Source organism: Phaethon aethereus (assembly GCF_964289735.1).
Source record: "Phaethon aethereus genome assembly, chromosome: 2".
NCBI lineage: Eukaryota > Metazoa > Chordata > Aves > Phaethontiformes > Phaethontidae > Phaethon > Phaethon aethereus.
The window spans coordinates 149,040,739-149,060,528 of record NC_138582.1 but is presented as its reverse complement, the minus strand read 5'-3'; the positions used below and the strand labels follow the sequence as shown (position 1 = coordinate 149,060,528).

The 19,790-nt window shown below is 40.4% G+C and overlaps 1 protein-coding gene across 1 annotated transcript in view; it reads right to left on the bottom strand.

Annotated features, from left to right (window-relative positions):
• LOC309417137 (macrophage mannose receptor 1-like) overlaps positions 1–14,878 on the bottom strand; it is a gene marked incomplete at both ends in the record, with an annotated part of 31,670 nt that extends 16,792 nt beyond the window's left edge. Inside the window, 17 exons of the mRNA XM_082014583.1 lie at positions 475–644; positions 733–768; positions 1,238–1,382; positions 2,088–2,175; positions 2,930–3,051; positions 3,444–3,639; positions 4,064–4,216; positions 5,065–5,180; positions 5,897–6,010; positions 6,891–7,045; positions 7,228–7,410; positions 8,777–8,920; positions 9,837–9,953; positions 10,261–10,425; positions 11,409–11,582; positions 12,805–13,203; positions 14,818–14,878. Of these exons, the coding sequence (XP_081870709.1) occupies positions 475–644; positions 733–768; positions 1,238–1,382; positions 2,088–2,175; positions 2,930–3,051; positions 3,444–3,639; positions 4,064–4,216; positions 5,065–5,180; positions 5,897–6,010; positions 6,891–7,045; positions 7,228–7,410; positions 8,777–8,920; positions 9,837–9,953; positions 10,261–10,425; positions 11,409–11,582; positions 12,805–13,203; positions 14,818–14,878 (2,538 nt within the window). The remainder of the gene's footprint in view (positions 1–474; positions 645–732; positions 769–1,237; positions 1,383–2,087; positions 2,176–2,929; positions 3,052–3,443; positions 3,640–4,063; positions 4,217–5,064; positions 5,181–5,896; positions 6,011–6,890; positions 7,046–7,227; positions 7,411–8,776; positions 8,921–9,836; positions 9,954–10,260; positions 10,426–11,408; positions 11,583–12,804; positions 13,204–14,817) is intronic.
• Between the last annotated feature and the right edge of the window lie 4,912 nt (positions 14,879–19,790).

The following is a 19,790-nucleotide window of genomic DNA, read 5'->3' as shown; positions in this document are numbered from 1 at the left end:
GGTGGGGTTTAGTACTTAGTGATATGGAGGAAAGGATGGAATCATATTTGTTTTTAATAGTATGAAACTATTTCCAAAAGAGTGTATCATCATTAGGTTATTCTCTTCCTATCAGAAAATATTCTGGCTTAAACCTTTCAGTGAAAATCTGAAATCTGTGTTGACAAAAAAAGGGAAAAATCTTTTCTTGAATTCTGTGAAAAGAATGAGTTGGAAAACAAAACATACTCAGTAACTGTAGCTTTCAGCTAAACAGAGCAAGGTTTTTGAAAGTTGCACCCTCAGAGGGTTCTTGAAAAGAAGCTGAGGATTTTTCTACATGTAGCAATTTATCAAAATAATGATTATGGTAAAGCTCTAAGTACCACCCATGAAAGGTGGCACTGATTTTTTTTATGATGGGGACCACTTTCTAATATTTCACAAGCCAGTGAAAAAGAACAATGCATTTTTGAAGTAAAACATGTCTCTTACATATTTCCAAAGAAAATTTTTTTCAGTTTCACTCTCAATGACAGCAAGATCACCACCATTCTTCTTGCAAAAGTCCCTGGCTTTTTCCATAGGCATTGGTTCCTTGCTGAAGTAGTATTCCTTGTGATTATATATTATCCAGTCATCTTCACTAACAGTATATTCATGATCTGCAAGGTAAAACATTAAGCAGTCCGTAATAGAATTTAACATTATTATATGTTAATTTCTTTCTGTTATTGGAAGTACAAGACTTACTGAATATGGAAGTAGGCTCTGGTTTCAGTGATGCTCCTGCAATATAAATCAATATCTGAGTATCTTGTGCTTCTCAGACATCTCTCAATTAAATATATTTATACAGTTGTTAGCATTTTAATTCCAGGTAATGAAATGAATCTTAAGGGTTACTCAGTATGCTCATCTTTGGGACAGAATTTCTTAGAATATCTGAAAAAGGTATTACACTCAGGAAAATACCATGTTACAGCTGATCACAAGTTAAGCTTACAGAAACTGTACCCAAATTTAAGCTGCTGTATTTCACTTCCTCGACATGCTACCTATACATCCCAAACTTACACATGTATCTCATGGATAAATTCATAGTTTTCAACCGCTTTTATTTAAATTAAAATGTATTAAGTGTTTCATTGTGCTTGATAGCACAATTGGCTTTAATACCTGCAGATAGTGTGGTCTGACCTGGAAAGGATGTTCTTATCTGCCTCTAAAAGTTGCTTAAGGAAGAAAGTGATCTCACCTTTTTTTATTTGGCAAACATAGTCCTGCATATGTTCACAAAATAGATCATTCCAGTTCATATTATTGTAGCCATTAAACACGCCACATTTTTCATTTCCATCATAATTGTTTGGTTCTCCACTTGCCCATTTTTCAAAATTTACCTATAGTGGAAACACAGCTTTGTTACTATTTTACTTTTAAAGTGAAATAATTGTCTTACACAGTCCGGTTAAAGAAGAACGTACTTAGTTTGATTTCATGGTCCGTCTTGTGCTTTGGTGCCAGAGCTTGTAAGGAGAAGGACATGACCCTTGCATAGCATAATGATTCCTCTGTGTAAGCCATGTTTGTAAGCCAAGAAGTTGTTGCACTCTTTGTTATCAGGACAGATGAAGTTCTCCTGTCAAGCTCTAGAAAGAAGTATCTAGGTACTGTCCTCTGATCCCTGGCTTGGTTATCTGCTCTGGTGTTTCAACCTGAGCCAACCCATCAGTGCTGCCATATGGACTTGGGCCTTGCAGACCTTGATCTATTTAAGATGGCAAGGGCAACAAAGCCTAGCTTGTGTAGACATATAAAATTATTTCTAACAAATGACAGACGGGAATATAGAGACCAATACAATCAGATTTGCTTAAATCAAGAGAGCTATTCCCTCACCTTTGGTGTTATTTCATTACTCTAAATGTCATACTGTTATCTATAGCTATGAACTATCAAAAGATAAAAACTGATTCCTAGAGTGGAATTGGGTAGTGAAGACTTAAGGTCACTTGCAGCTTGTATAGGAGAAGTTGTGAGAGCTGTCTGCCAAGATACACATGGAAAATTAGGCAAAAAGTTGGAACAATAAATTATTTACTCACCGGTGAGCCATCACTCCATACAAATCCACTGTCAGAGTCCAAGGCACTTAAACCCATCCAGTAAGATAAGTGAAGATAGTCTCTCTTTCTGAATGATTACAAATATAGACAATCAGACACAGTGTGAAATAGAGAAGGAGAATGTATATCATTACATTATTCTCAGTGTTTTGATTCTTGAAGTATCATTTGAGACAGTCGGATAAAGCAATCTTTCAAGTGTCCTGTGGGGAAAAACAGCCTGGCACTGCATGTGGCAGGAAGCAGTGAAACCCAGAGCTTCTTGGGAAAGGTCACAGCTGTCATGATTCCACAAATACTGCGTTCAATGAAAGTATCGTTTAAGATCTTGGTTCCACCAAGTAGCTTAGGCATCCAAATTCAGACCTGTCTGTACTCATATTTTGATTTGAATATTTATGTAAGCACATCAATAGGTCAGGCTTTCCTTAGTTTCCCAATTTTCCCCTTAACTAAGGAAAGAAAGCAGCGCAAACTATTCCTTTAACCAAGACTATTTAATCTACTGATAACTACAACTGACCTAAAAAGATCAGTTTTATCTCTTTGAACAAAACTCAGTTGAAACAAGTTTTGATGACCCTTCTTTCATTTTTGCATATGTTCAGGCTACTTCAATGCATAGCACCACCTTCCCAGAGGGCTGCCAAGGAACCCTTTTTGCTCACCTCTTTCTACCCATTTCCTCCTGCCACTTTGCAAGGATATACACTGTCTCTGCAAAGTAGAAATTGAGCACCAGAAATCCTTTATGTCTTTCAGAAAAGTAATTTTTAATTCCCGCCCCCCATATTTAAATGATGGACTGCGCAGATACTTACAAGCCAGCTATTAGGTTTTGCTCTTCTTCACTGTGGATACATGCCAGATCTCCTCCAATGGCTCTGCAAAAATCTCTTGCACCAAACCATGTTTGCATTTTCTCCCTTCCTCCCTGAAAAATCTATAAAAAGTGGACAATTAAATACTGTGCAGGGTATTACAGAAACTTAGAAATAGAATTCTGTGTTTCTGTCTTCCTTCTGGCCTCCTGGTCTCTAGTTTTATCACTTACTATTTAATTGTTCAACCATAAGCCTGTGGTCTTCTATCAAATTTGGTTATTGCAACTTTGCTTTTCCTATCACCTCAGAGTCCCTGTCACTCCAAACTTCAGTTCGACCTACGTACAGCACTGTCTAGCGCTTGCCAGCCACACCAGCTGGGCATGGCTGGACGGATGTTACCACAGACTACCTGTCAGGTAGGCAGGGTAAAAATCCACCTTCCAAGCATACATGAAACATATTCTCATTTGAAATGACAAGCATTTGCATTCAGAAATTAAACACCTACTTTGAAGCAGGAGCTGCTCTGAGGAACAGATTGCCATCCCTCTGGGCACGCCAGGAGAGGGGTTGTCGTTGGAGGAGGAGGGGGGGTCACTCCCTCCACCAGCTGCTTGCAGAGAAACATGTTTGTTTCTTCACAGTTCAAAATATCCCATAATCCAGCTGAAGTTCCTGTTATCATGGCCACGCAGCCTGACTCCCTTCCTTCATGAAATATAAAATTTTTAAACCTTATTGATGAATGGCTGCATCTTCTCCGAGCATATGCTACTTAAGAGAACCTGTCCTCACTGTGTTTGGATGCCAATAGCTCACAGTAGCTCACATGCGTTTCGATTAAATCATAAAAAGAAATGTTATGAAACTCCTTTTACGTTATACTATGAATCACTTATCAAAACCATCAAACAACAAAGAGCGAATGGTACCGACAGACACATGCAGAGCCCGGTGGTCTGCTGGAAGGAGTTACCACGATCCCTGATGTAATCCCGTTAGCACAAACAGAAAGTTGCGCTGTCATTTCTGCCGCTTTATGCCAGAAGAGTTTTTTAACCACTTCTCAGCTGTCAAACCCTCACTTCTTGGGTCCCCAGCGCAGAAGCTCGGTGGCCCCTGTGGCACGTACCAGGCATTCCTGTGTTCCAGTGAGTGAAGGTGACCGCATCCCCACTGGTCCACCTGAACGTCCCCTGCTCCTCCGTGTCTGAGAGACCAATCCAGAAATACTTTGCGGGATTGAATCCAATTACAGAAGTCAAAAAAGCTTGTTCATATCTGTGAAGAATAAGTACCAAATCGATGTATCACATTTGATTGTAATTTTTTAATTTCTTCAAACACTTCATTGTAGCAAGTCTGGTAAAGTTAAGGTAATTTGTTAATATGTGGGAAAAGATAAGTCTGGACTGAAGCAAGAGTGATGATCTTACTTTATTAGTAAGTTCTAATTGTTCTAATAGTAAGTTCAACTATAGTTCTAATTGTCACATAAATTAATTTTTATTTTGTATTTTGGTAATGTAAATCCTGTTTAGAATTTAGGATGATTCTATTCTCCTTTTGTACTGTACAATGAACAACACAAGCCAAACAATAACTTGCGCTAATGTATGTATGTTATACATTCTGTATAAATAAGTGCTACAGTGATTTACTGAGCTCTATGATAAGGTCTAGATCTTTAAATCTTGTTACTCTGGGGAAAAAAAATCTACTTTTATTCTAAAAAGGCTAAGTTTCCAGATCTACCTGTTGCAAAAAAAGGCTGAAAAGCTCAAATCCAGAAGAAGTAAACAGTTCCACGTTTATCTGTTTATTTTTAGTTCAATGAATTTTAAAACAATCTGGCGATCTGGGGTTGTTGGGCAGTCGACTCAATTTTTTTTAATTCCCAGAGTCAACAATAGTATAGGTGTGTAGTAGCAATGGCTTGAATGTTTGAATTGATGACATACAAGCCCCTGACGTATTTTGTAGTACTCCTTCAGTTCTACCATAAATTTTCCAGCAAAGGAGCGGTGTCACGCTAGATGCTATGAATAACTGCAAAGTAAGACGAGATTTCCGTTTGGCCCTTCCATCCCGCTTGCACGTACGAACAGACAAGAATCCCGTTTCCATACCTGTCTGTCACAGTAGCCAGGTAACCTTTGTTTTCTTCACAGATCTGTTTTGCTTCTGAAAATGTTGCCGGTAACTGCCCCACGGAGTAACAGTAAAAGCCGTGCTTCGTCCAGCCCTGCCAGTGTCAACGGCAGAGAAGCCCGGAGGGGCTGTCAGGCTGCGCAGCACAGTACACTTCCAAAAGCCACGTTAATACCACACCCCGAGTCAAAATTAATCTCAGAAGCCATCAGAAGAGACGAAGAGGACAATCAAACATAGCTTTGTAACCACGACTCTGAGTCTTGCCCCTTGACAAAGGACACAGAAGGGGTCTTTGCGAGCAGCGAGCCTTGACTTGGAGCTGGCAACCACGCTCACAGCCACCTCGTGGCTCCTTGTGGGAAGCCCTCTCTGCCTCCTCATCGCGTACGTGTAGCTGTTGCAAGAGGCTACAAAAACTCTGCAAAACGGTCGGCCTAAATCTTCCTGCCTCTTGTGGCAGATTGATCGAACTGAGAAGGCTGCATGCAACCCAAGACCAGTGAGTTACAGCATGAAAAAATCCTGACATGCTCTCCACGGAGTGGCTTTTATGGGCAAAGCGACCAGTTCCGCGCTAGGAGAGCCGGGTGAAGCGTGCATATAAAGGAATGAAAAAAAAAAGCCGATCTACATTTTCGTTAAATAAAGAAAAAATTTCCCCATTAGTCTAAGAAGTATCAGTACAAAATTAACAGTTTTCTAGGGCTCCACCAAGAATAGTCAAAATAATTGACTTCTGTGACACTCGCTATCATGGGTGTGAAAGTAAGATGCACTGACCTTTCAGTGCTTTTGTTTTACACTTACTTTCTGGCAGCCTGGGTAAGTAACCTCGTCTTCCCCTGAGCCTTCTGCCAACGGTTTCCTTTTGCAGACATAACCGAGTTTCGTTTCACAGGCACTGTCAGCCCAGGATCCATCCTGAGCATGATAAGAAGAAACCACAAAGACAAGTGAAATGTGGAGAAAATGCAGATCCAACAGGAATATTCACCATCCTCAGAGAGAACCCTTCTCTCTTCAGATGGCTGGGGCTGTTCCAGCCCTCTCCCTTGCCTTGCTGCTTTCTACAAAACTCCCAAACAGGGAACACACCTAAGACAGTAAGGGCCACGTTTCCTCAGAGGTGTGAGAATGAGGGTTGCATGTATTAAAGGTTCGGTGGCTGAAGAGAGCAGGAAGGAAACGTGCTGTTCCACTCTCTTCTCACCAGCATGGTATTATTATGTTCATATAACCAGATGGCAATAGCAAGGAAATGCTGGATAAACTAAACATAAAAGATGAAAAATGTATTAAGTCTTTTTCCATAGTATTATGATATGTCTTTTTATGCTGAGTACAAAACAAGATACATTTTTTTGTACCTAATTTTTTTGTGCCTCCAGTTAATATGAGCCTACAAAGTAGCTCTAATAAGCCTAGATTTTAGGTTTATTCTTAGGGGAAACATCAGAAAGTCCCTGCTCCAAGAATCATACTGTGCAGCTATGATCACCCATGTCGAACGTGGATGATGAGTTACTTCAACCAGTTTCAGATGGGAGACTTATTGTAACTGTTGCAGAGCAGAACAAGTCTCATCACAGTGCACTTGCTGCTGGTGCTCCACCATACACCTTCCTAGATCTGTTCTCCAGTCTCCCTCCACACTAAGATATTCTGAATTAGACCAGGTTCATAAAAACCTTCAAAACCCTTGCCCCTTTTTACTTTTTTTTTCTTTTTTTGTCACAGAAGTTTTCCTTTTGCAGGGCACAAAAGACAGAAGAAAGCATGAAAGTGGGAGAGGGTCTTTTACCTCTCCCTTCATAACGATGCAGTCTGCCTTATTCCGTGTGTGGGTCGGCTCTCCGTGATGCCATTTGGTATAAGTCACAGGTGTCCCATCACTCCATTCAAAATACATTTGAACCCTGAAGTCATTTAGACCAATCCACAGCTCATCATCTGGCTCTGGGAACACAAAGGCAATTGTAGGTATGGGTATGTCTTAAAATGGAACAGTCACATCTCACACCCACTTTTGACTGAAGAAGGATTTTCAACAAAACATTTAAGATCATGGTTACAATGATTAAAGGAATAATAGCAACAGTATAATTCCAGATAAAAAAGTGACTTGCAGGAATACTCACTGTACCCAAGCTGAGACACTGTAAAACTGTACTCCTCGATATTATGAACACTCGCCAGATCTCCATCTTCTTTTCTACAGGAAGACTGGGCTGCTTTCCATATTTTGGGTGTTCTGAAAATTCTATAGCAATGACCTGCATAGGCCACCCATTCCCTGGGGCACTTAAAAGGCTTTAAGTCACCTAAAAAAGTTATTTCAAACAATTAATGAGCAGTCCTGTTTAGTGTTTTCTTTTAATCAAAACAAAAATTACCCGTACTGATGTGAATTTGAAATACTGGAGCACATACTGGCAGAGGAGAGAAGCAGAAGTCTGAGGATCACCAAGAACACAAAACAGATTTTTCCATCCCAATTGTGCTGAGAGCTACCAAAAATACTCTTTTACGGGATTAAATAAATACTAAGTAATTTGGCGTGCAAACTTGCAGGGCACAACTCCATGCCAAATGCCCCTCGGTGAGGCTCTGGGCACAGCCATGTTTTACAGGAAAGGGCCTCTTTTCCTACACAGGGATTTTTATCGTGGTGAATTTTGGAAAATTTGTACATTTTTTCTCTGGAAACACCAGGTGCTCCAGAGCCGGTTGGAGCTCCTGCACAGCCCAAATCATATATCAGAGAGCCCAGACACATTTATGTTGTACCAGACATGTCAGAAAACCCATCTGCACAGAAGTGCTGCACACTTTGTTCAGCAGCTGTTTCTTGGTGTGAATTTGGCATTGCCAACCGTCTTCCCCTGCTTTGAAGGTTCGCACAGTCTGCACCTACACAGCGAGCTGAAGAGGGCGGGACGTGCGCCCAACATTGGCGTGTGATCAACCACATTGTTCAATGCTCCCTGGGCATGGTTTTGACCTGCGCAAACTTGCATTCCCCCAAACAACATCCAGGGATGATATCATGGGTCAGAAACCATTCCCAGTGAGCTGCCTGGAGGCAGCCAGAATGTACAGGATACCAGCTATGATGTGCCATTCATGTCCGGAGCCAGAGAACAATCTTATATACTAGTATATACGTAGCAGAAAGAGTTACTGTAAAGTTAGTTGCGTGCTGGGAATTCCCAGGTGAAGTAACCGCACACGTTTTTCTTCACATAGGTAAGACCTAGTCTGCCTCAGGTGGGAAGGGAACTCAACTGGGAAAAGGTGCCAGCCCATATTCTGAATTTTTCCTTTCAGAATAGAGCAAAAAGCGTCAGAGAGAGAAGGAGAGCATGAACTCTGGCTCACATCTTTTAGCAGGACACATCTTTAGTATATTTTCCAGAGCACAGGATATTCATCAGTATTTTGTGGTCCGGATAACATGACTAAACACATAATCCTGCCTTCTTTAGTAGGAACTTTTCAAAATTATGAACAACATCTAGACATCACCCTTAAAATTATCCAGAAAATTGAAGTCTTCTCAGTGTTTGACTCATGTCAACAAATGTAATCCTTCCGCTTTGACAATGTATTGTCATTTCATATGTGGCATCCTCCCAGTATTTCTCACTCACTACAAAAATAGCCTTTTTTTTTTTTTGACCAACTTACCTGAGGCAATAGTGGAGGAATCTAAGGAGGAGTTTCTCTTTTGGCAGATGTATCCCAGTTTCCGATCACACAACTGGTTTTCCCATTTGCCATTCCTACCTTGGAAGGTGCCACATATTTTTCCAGATTCCACAGAGGGATTTCCTTTAGGAAAGAGGCACAGAATCCTTCTGTTAACACTGGAAATTTTCACCTCACCACAGGAGGGAACGCGCAAATCTTTCGCAGATGCAAAACCACTGGCATATTATTCTTTAGAGTGATAATTCCCAAGAGAGAGGACAAGGGAATGCCATTGGGAGGGCTGAGAAGGCCGACGTTTCAAACACGAGGCTTGCCCCTCTTCTTCCATGCACTGCTTAAGAAGAAATTCAGTATATTTGAAGTATCGCAGCATACAGAAGAAAGCTTTAAAGTTCATCTAAGACACAATTCCTTATGGGATGGTAGCAAAGCAAACAGTTCAACATCCTTTACTGTTGAACACTGGACATGAAATGCATATTTCATTCCAAGGGAGTGCTTGCCCTTTGGATTTCCCTGTAGTCACAGGAACTATTATGAAAATACGTAACATGGCAACATGCAAGATGGTGACTTAGATCCTGAGAAAAGAATGGAAACTTATGAAGGTAAAGTACATCAGATAAATGTTACAAGCAGTAACTTAGAAGAGTTGAAAATGTTTTTAATGCAGTGTTTCTTTTTAATTTTTGTCTCTTTCCTTTAAATTCTCTTTATATCATTTTTCATGAGGTATTTTTTGTTTGGATTGAATAACACGCCTGATGAGAAAATTGTGGATGGAAAAAGAAGTAGAATGAGGTGTAGATACTCATTCTTAACTGTTTTCTTGGATGAGCTACCTGTTTTTTCTGTGAAATTCAGAATTAATGACAATCCATCTCTGGTGTGATCCCTATTACTGTAATATCCTACCTTTCCCATAATCACCTGTAACCTGTTAAAAATTCTATGAAATCGAATGTAACAGGAATTTGGGAATGAGAAGAGAATTTTGGCCCAGATGCTGATCATCATTTCAGAAAAGGGCACTTACCTGGAGCCCAGTTTAGGTATCTGAAAGGACTGCCCCCAATCCATTGCCAGCCACTGTCAAGTGCACTGAAAAGACCAGTCCAGAGCTTCGCATTGACACCCATATCACTAGTGAGCCCTGAATGGCCAAAAGAAACAAACAGTCAAGTTATTAAATGCCTCTGATTTTCTAAGTTATTGAATAAAACTTGAAATAAAATTTTAAAGCATGGAAAAAGTGTCATAGCAGATATCTTTTTTTTAATATAAGTTAGATTTTTTGCACTATTTTAATACATTTTTTTGTGAGAAGGGGACAAGGTTTTTTAAGAATGTCACTACGACCTATTTTCACACGGTAAATGTAAGTATCCATGTTAAAGGTCTTGGAGCTGACCTACATTTTAAATGTATGCATTAATTGTTGTTGTTGTTGTTTTCTTTACCTAATAAATACATTTCTTGCCGAAGGTCTGTGACACTTAATAATTCTGCACCCTGCTGCTGGCAGCTTTTCCTTGCTTGGTGCCATGTCAGAAGTGACTCTGAGTTTATCTGATAGTGGGTTTCTGTCACAGGATTTGTTTTCCAAAGGTCATTGTGGATGGTGTCTATAAAACATGATAACAGCAACTTGACAAGATAGCAATACTTGCTAACACAGAAAAAAAAATCTTCATTGCAGAATAAAACTATGCAACTGTATGATTTGCTAACTTTTTACATATAGTTTGCCCCACTTAAATATACTTTGTCTGTTCAATATCAATAATACATTAATCACACGAGGAATTATTTCTCCTTATAACCTAATTTTTCTACATTGACCTTGTTCCTTTTTACATAACTTATCTACGTCTCTCACAGTTCAGTCCACATTAACCCACTCACTGATACATTCTACCTGTAGACATGCATTTTTCTATTCCCCACACAGAAAATCTTGCTCTCCACACCCATTTCTTACCTTGGGACCCCTCTTGTGCTCTCCCAGACCTCCCAACATGACAGAAATGATCGTTTCCAATCAATCAGATGTGAACTGGGGTAAAGAGGTAAGGAATGTGTGCTGGGGTTATCGGAAAGCCGTGCTGGATGATTTGTAGGTGTAAGGAGCACTGGAGCACCGAAGGCAGGTGAAGGTCCCTGCCTGTGTCCTGCACCCTTCCATTCCCGCCAGCCCTCCTGTTCTCTGCTCTGTTCTATGATACACCACTGTCTCCTGCTTCCCTGCATCTCACCTTTCTCATCCATTGCACTTCTTCCTGCCTTTCATTTGCCCTGGCTTTCTTCTCATCGAGTGCTAGAGGGTTTCTCTTCCTTTTTCCATCAGTCCCAGTCACCACCCTCAGAATACTCCCCATATGTACCAGTCTTGGGAATGCCCCAGGACCACTCCTCATCTCAGCTGCAGAAGCAGTGAGAGTAAAGAGCAGATAGCTCATTTTATCATTGCATAGCTCACCAGTGCACTAGGCTAGCCAGAGTCCAACTCACTGTCCAGTGCTACTTCCACATCCCAAGAAGGCTTTCACCATAAGAGTGGATGAAACATTTGCTTAATGCCTTTCCTGAATCTTTATAAATACATTACCTTTTAGGGGACAATTTCCAAAAAGTTGGTCTTTATCAAAATCTGAAGAAGTTGCACACCAGAGAGAATCTGAATTGTCACTCCGACGGATGCACTCAGCGTACCATTTACCATCAAACTTAAAAGGGAACACGCAAGGTGCACCAAAGGCATTTCCTCCCAGTGTATAGATATCTACAGAGAGAAATATGGATCGATAGTACTCAGTTGGTATCAGAGGTTCACCATAGTGTCTGCTCATAGACAGCTCTCCATGGACACAGCTGAGCTCTGCAAAAACTCAACACATCAATACTTCATTACCACAAAGCCTTCCAAGGCTGTTGTGCCCATCAGGTATGACTATGGGAAGATATTCAGAATTAAAACTCTCAAACACCCCCTAACTGGCCCTCAGATTAATTTCTGTCTAAATTTTCCTTTCATTGCTACCCGCACTACTATGTCAGAGGTGCTCCTGACTCAGCTTCTCCCATTGCATACATACTTCTGTCCTTGGATGATGTTTAGATTCTTTTCTTTTTTGACCTATATGGTTGAAGAGGCTTGGAAAGGAGACATCAGAATACCTTTATTAGTCTTCATGAGAGGAAGTTATACGCTGGGAAGTGACCCTCCCATCTCTATGCAGTCTAATTTGCTGCTATCTGAACAAAATTATGACAAATTTCATTCCAGCTGGAACTGTTGTAGGGGCACAGCAAAAATTTCATCCCTTGTTATTTAACTTCCCACCCTACCAGTGTCACAGTAGAAACGAGGTTGAACACTTGAGGCTGGATGCCCACTCTACATAGCCCAAGAGAGAGAATGATGCAGGAAAAGGAGATCTGACTCTCCAGTGATCCTTTGTCAGGGTGTTAGGACTTATTGCATCCCAAGCCATTAAACACTTTTTCCTTTTGCTTTTTCCTACTTCTTCTTCTTCTTGCTGGGCCTGGGAATCACCAGGTAAACGCTGTTAAAAGCGTATTACATCTATGTTAACTAAAAATTAACTTGTTAGAGATGTTAGAATGCATGGTCAAACCAAGTAACAGCAATAGCAGATACTTCAATATTATACAATCACCACTTCTACAAATTGATCAGACATATTTTGAAACAGTCATAGATTTTCTTCCACTGTTGCTTTACAAACAGAATTCCCATTCTCCCTTATGATTACGCCATAGGCCTTTGTCATTTTATCCTATGATTTGAAAGAATTGCACTTTCCAAGTTATGCAGAAATATACACAGTCATGTTTGCCTTGCATTTCTACACCCTAGAAATAGCTGTGCTAGTGATGTCACTGTAAGAAAAGGGTTGCTGCATGACAAGCAGGCGGTGGAATGCTTTGTAAATAGGGGCAGTCAAGTTACCTAGAAATAGTAATTAATTTTCAGTACTCACCTTCATAGCGCAGAGAACACACACTGTCTGCTGTTCTGTGGATTTTCCACCTGCTCCCTTTGCCTGATCCTTTGGACAACCTGATTTTCTTCCCCTTCCCTTTGCCATAGTTGAAAAATAAATCCTTGCCGTGGGTTGCAACCATCTCATTTCTACATTCCCACCACTGGAGCTCATTCGACCTGTTACAGGATTCCAATGTGATGGCAGCCTCGTCGTCCTTGGTGAGCACTCCCAGGCACAGCTTGAGTGCCACGCTCAGCAGCTGCGTGGCAGAGACCCACCTGAACTTTTGGAACTCGTTGTGCTCATCACAAGCAGTAGTTATGACCGAGCTAGAGTTTTGAGCTTGGGCACAGAGCTTGCTATCTTCATTATAGATTGAAAATATTCCACTATCTATAAAATAAAATGAGAATGCAAACATCTGAGGAGATAAGTCAGTTACTTGCTCTTTGACAGTCTGCTACAAGAAAAGATTGAATATATAGAGTCCATAGGGAAAGAACTCAAGGGAGGTTACTCATCAGTGTGAAGGATATTCATCAAAATGTTCTTAAGATGCAAGCAACACAGAAGCTGAAAATATAGCCCTTTCAAGAGGAATTGCTCTTCTTCACATCCCTTCTTAAAGCACATAGTTCTCAAAATGCCATTCAAAAATGACCTTCATTAAATTTCATTAGTTCTTCCAAGTTCTACCACCACACAGCATATTAGTGCAAGTAGAAGGACTTTTTGTTTTACATCTATTAAAAATGGTTTACTTACTCAAATTTCAACCATTTTTATATTTGGCCCAGAATGACATTGTGGTTTTCAGCTCATCAAGAAAGTAGGATATTTTTCATTTTTGGTTAATTATTTTGGAAATTTTTGGCAACTGTGCAAAAAATCTTTTCTTCACAGAGTTCAACTTGTGAGTTTCTCAGGAGGGAAGCCACAACTTGCAGCATCATCACTTTAGTTCTAAGTATCCTAAGTGCCATTAATAGCTACACTTGTAAATAGAAATGTGAGACACTGCACAACAGGCTTTTGTTTCTTAAGACCAGCTTCAAAAAATGGGCACAACTTCAGCCTGCTCCAAACCTTGACCATTTCTGCAGCTCACTTTGCATCCCTTAGCTCCCCTTTAAGCGACAGCAACATCATCCAACTTGCTCCGCTTTGCCATTGAGCTTTAATTCCATGTAAATGGGGCTTCATAACCCACCACGTCCCAGAGCTGCCAGGGACTGGTAAAACAGCCTCGGTGATGTTTCTCTGAAAGTCTGCAGACCCACACAAGCCAGACGGCATTTCCCCTGGCACCACTCTCCTCTTGAGAAGGTTAGCAGAGAATGGGTTAGAGCCAGCTTGGTCTTCCCCAAAAATATGCACAGAAGAAGTTCTTCTGAAGTTGACTAGTCCCTACTGCCATTCAAGCAATAGCACTGGACTCCCGTGGTTCTTTAGCTGGGAGTTTCCTGAAGGAACGAGCTGCCCACACAGTGTCATTTGTTTTCCTGTCAGCAGCAGGAGTGTCTGAAATCTAACAGACAGAAGCTTGTAAGGTCCTTCCTAAAGCCATCAGCTTGGAAACAGAATTCCAATATGCAATGATCAGTATGCCATGGTCTATATGAGCTAAGAAACTCAAGCACACATCAGCCAGTGGTTCTGTGCATGCTGAGAGGACACTGCCCTGTACTTCTGAGTTGTTCTAAACTCCAGTGGAATAATTTCAGATCAGCTTTTGTCTGCATTCGGCTGGCTGATTTTCAAGAATCAGCACTGTCTAGGCTATGCCCACATCTGTTGGCATATTTCTTTCACTCATACACCACCTTGAAAACTGGGTTAAAGAAACAGAATGCCTGTACAGATACCACCAAATTTAAGAGTTGAATAAAACTGATTCAAATCACATGCTGTGACTAGATCTAAACTCCCTGTCCACCAAGGAGGACATCAGGAAAGCATGAGAAAGAACTTGCAAATCTCTATACTCAGCAGAGGGCAAAGACTTACCAGATATTTGGAGAGATGTACTAAATGAAGAGAGAAAAATCAGGAGCAGGTAGACAGCCATGGACAAATGTTTCAATCCCTTTTCCCCTTCACCTCAAACTGATGCTGAAGATCCAATCTGTGCCTTGCAAGAAAACACTTCTGCACTGAACTAGATTAACAAATCCTGTTTGGTTTTTAAGATGCGGGCGATAAAGGGAAGTTCTGAGCTGCAAATAAGGAACTGTATGGTGTCACATGAATAATTTTGAAATAATACATTAATTAATAAACTTTGCTTTCTAAGCTAGTTTCTCTACTGTATAAAAGTTTTCCCTTCCATGGAAATATGAGATCTAAGGGGTAATATTTTAGTGAGGATTTTTGGAGACATACCTTACAATTCAGGATCATTACTTGTATGAAAAGGTGATGTGAATGTCTCTTTACCAGAAATAAAGGAAAAAGGTAAAAAAAGAAGAGGAAGATTTGTCTGTATCAATAAATGATGAAAAAAGCCAGAGTGCAATGCAGTACTGTGAAAATTTCACTAGGACACGATGCAAATCAAGTAACTATGACGTTGGAATCAGAGAGAACCAGAATTTCCCATGTCTGCAGTTCCATAGAAAAGAGAAAAGCTGTGGACAACAGGACCTGTGTTCTTCAGGAGACTCTGTCCCTTCTTTTGCTCCATTCCTCACTATATGTAGGAGCAACGTACACAAACTGACAGCAATAACTGAAGAAATCCTGAAACGAAACCACACAGTTTTAGGAAGAATAGAACCTGTCACTGGAAAATAGTGGATTTTCAATTATTGCTAGAGAGGAAAATGAAACTAAGAATACTGTGACATTTTTCATCCCGCTAGTCTGTGAAAGTTTGCACCCCCTAAGTGCACATCCTTCAGTCGTTCTGATAAAATTCTGATGTTTACTTTGAACAAGCTCTTTCCTTCATGATAGGTAAAAGAATTAGAAAAACATAGAGGATAAGGAAAAGGCACTCCTGTGGAATGTATACATCCCTTTTTGCTTATAGGCTTCGAAAAGCTGCGGGCAATGAAAACCCTGGACATCTACAAGAAGATGTGGGATCCTGCTTCTAACATTCTCACTCAGATGCAGGTGGACGACTCACTGGGTCTAAAAAAGATACACAAGGAATTACAGCAGAGCAAGAATTACAACAGTGAGAGAAAATAGTGGGACCTGAAAGCCAGCAGGTACAGCTAGACGAAAACCATGGAAAGAATGGGAGCCCTGAGAAGGACACTGAGACTTGAGGAAAGTGGAAGAAAAGAGAGGGCTGCCTCAACAGAGCAGAAAATGGTCAATTACTCAGTAAATTACGATGCATATGCTAAGGCTCAGCTGCACTGAGTCTGGAGTAAGGCATTCTGGTACTCCCCAACATGCTAATGCTTGACTCTGCAACCTCAACTTCCCAACTTTCCAACTTTCCTTGCTTCCTTGTTCAGGAGCTCCAGATGTGCAGATGGAAAAAAGATTCTTCTTTATGATTTAGGCAGGAGAAATGTAATGTCTTGTGGTTCTGCTGTACACAACATCTCAGCATCTCCAAAGCTACCGGCAGGCAACAAGTACAATTACAACAGCGGAAAATAAAGTAGTTCTGTTCTGAAGAAAGATCGGTGTTTGGGGAAGGACTGTTATCGATGGTCTGCTGAGAGAGTCTGAGAAAGAGTAAAACATACTCCAGCTTCACCTCGGTGTTTGTGTGCTTGCCTGAGCAGACCCCATCACAGCCCACGAAGTGAAATCAGAAGATTGCAAAGATGCCCTCCAGCATCTTCCACTTGGCAAGGCAGAGCCTGACATTTTAGAAGAGGCGAGGAAGAAAGGCTGCTGGGTTTTGTGTTGAGTCAGCATTGTTCCTTCGGCAATCTCTGCTCCCAGGCAGGAAGTTACGCTCACAGCGTGCAGATTCACCACCTTTCCTCTGAAGTCTGAACACTTCTGGAGAAAAGGGGAACGAAAATTAAGCACAAGGGTATCAAGAAACGTAGCAATGTGCAAAGAGATAAACCTTTACATGCTACTGAAAATTGCCATCAAGTCACTCCTCAGCTGCCTACAGAAATGCATGGGTGAGCCCATCCAGGTGCAACCAGATGCATCCCTACAGAACTTAAATAATTTTTAAAAAAAATGGTATTAAAAGCTGAAAGGAATTTTGTGAACAATTAGCCTGCTATAACTTGATATAAGATTTCAAGCCAGAATCCTCACATATAACACAATTGCAGTTTCCAACTGAAAAAAATGTTTTTTTTAAAAAAAAAAGACATGCTCTGAATCTCTGTAGAAACATTCTAGCCTAAAACAAAAAAAACCCAGAGAGTAATCGACCTTTCTATTTCTCTAGATTGGCTCAAAACATACAGCAAGACCAAGCTAAGGCACCTTGCAGTTTCACACTATATTTTCATGCTACATAATCAACTTTTTTTTTCTTTCATTTATCTAAACCACCAAGATCAAACATAAGAAACCTTGGCAGAATCGGAGGATTATGGATATGAACTATTAGTGATCAGTTAAAAATTTCCTTTGCTTTTCTATCCATCATGTTTCATCTTGTTTATGAAGAAATTCTTCTCCTTGTTTTTATAGCAAGAGTATTTCAGAAAAGCAAGATCCCAATTCCTCTGTGAATGTATTTTTATGCAACATACAGACTGAAACCTCCCCTAAATAGTGGCATCTACTCAGGAGACAAAATAAGAGATCAGCAGAGCAACAAGGTGGTTCTAAGGCAACTGACTGATCCCAATAGGAATAGCAGCCGGTAGTAGAGGATGGCTGAAAGAACTGGTGAAGGATCAGAATACATGAAGTAACAAATTATATTGCATCCTTATGAATATTAATCATTTCCAAGAAGACACACTGCTTTTTTCAGTCAAATGGAGCAACATGGACTATGTCCCCAGCCCAATCTTTGAAACTTTTTGACATAGTAAATTGCTTGTCAGGATCGTTGCAGTTCAGCAGCAGGGAAAGGGGACACAGTGCCAGATCACCAAATGAAGTCTGGTAAAGCAACATTACACAACAGGTCAGTCCAGGGAAGATGGAAATAACATGAGGGTGTGGAAAGAGAATACCCGTTTGGAAACTACTCTTTCAATTTTTTTTTTAATTTGTATGATCAGTTTTGTCACAAGTATGACCAAAGGATTGGTGATGTTATAAACCTGGGATTGGACTCTGTATGCAGACAGTCGAATCAGTTGCTATCACTGCAAGGTACTAGCTGGGGGAAAAAAAAAAGGGGGGGGAACCCCCAACCAACCAAACCCAAACAAATAAAAAAAAACCACCAAAGCAAAAAAGAAAGAAATCCTATTTTTTGTAACTACAAGTCCCTAGGTAAAAGCCTTCCATTTAATCTTATATTAATTAGATATTTTTCAAGTGTTCAAGCTTGTTCGTTTCTCTACCTTTCATTAAAAAATTCCTATGAGTCTTTGTGTATAAGGTATCAGTGCTCATCTTCAGCTTACTGCATGGAACTGTAACGATTTCCTGTGCTGTAAATGCCACTGCTCCCATGTTTGCTCTTTTTAATGGGAAATTTGCTTCAATTCCGTTGCATTGCAATAGGAGGAACACTGAATCATGCAGCTTAAATTTCTTCATCTTCTGAAAATCTTTCAAGTCTTTTCCACTCACACTCTTTCTAAAATGAGCAGCCAAGTAGATCCATCTTCAGAGTAGATCTGATATGGAACCTCCTCTGTTTTTTCTGTAGGCATTTGGACAGGAGAGCAGAACAGACACAGCATTTCACAGAAGCAGCTGCACCTACTGCCAGCTATTGGCTAGCACGGCATTTTTAATTCTCTTCAACTCAAAAGACCATGCTGGATTTCAGGCAGTTATAAATAGGTGAATGAGTTCACGACTCTCCAGGCTCCGGTAGCTGGATTCTTTGCCCGACACGTTTTAGCTGTAGAGTTGTGCCTGACAAGTATGGCAAAGCACCAGAAATGAGTCAGCCTCTCAATCTTTATTTTCTTTCCAATCATACATTCACATATATACATATGATTAAATGTTCTCTGGAAGAATCACTCGGTGTGCAGACACTGCCTTAAGATTGTGCAGGGCCCCAGAACAGGACTGAACTTCTTTTGGGTGGAGGCTGGGTTTGCACAACAGCCAGCGCAGTGAGGCTGGATTCCCGTCGGGACCTCCTGACCTTTCAGAGTTCCCTTGCACTTACCTTTCTAGCTGGCACCACTTCTCCACATAATTAAAACGACGTCATCCTTAACATCATGAATCAGTCAGTCAGGAGGCTTCTGGCACATAAGCCACATCAGTTGGCATGAAGAAGCATTAGAGGTACTACTCCTTGGAAAGACATGCTCAAACAATTAGGCATTAAAAATGGAAACAGCAGTAGGAACAGAGGCAAGGAAATAACTGGGAGAAAGGGAGCAGAGCCAGAGAAAAGGAGATCCAGGACAAATTTCCCCATCTTATCTACACATGTATGTAATTCAAGATTTTTACTAAAACACTCAGATGACATTTTTGTCTCGGTTTTAAGCTGACAATCCCAGGACAGATTCAGGAAAATATGGTCAATATATTACTTGATCACAGCTTTGGATGGAATGCCTCCACGGTCGTATCATCTCCTTTTTAACTTTATCCTGTTACACAGTCTTATATAGACAAGACTATAAAATGAAAAACTATTTAAAAAAAATCAAAGCTAGTTGCTGTTTATTTCACAAAACAAAATCTGAAACCACAAAATCAAACCTTGCAAACCTTTGTATGCAAGTGAGAAATCATGTATGATTTGCATTTTACAAGATTTACAAAAATTAGGAATATAAACAGCACATTGGGGACTCTTAAGATTTCCGTAAATGGTAACTGATCTAGCCATTTTAGAAAGGAAATAAAATCAGTAGTGACTAATACATTGGTAGAGCTAAATTGTTCTTGAC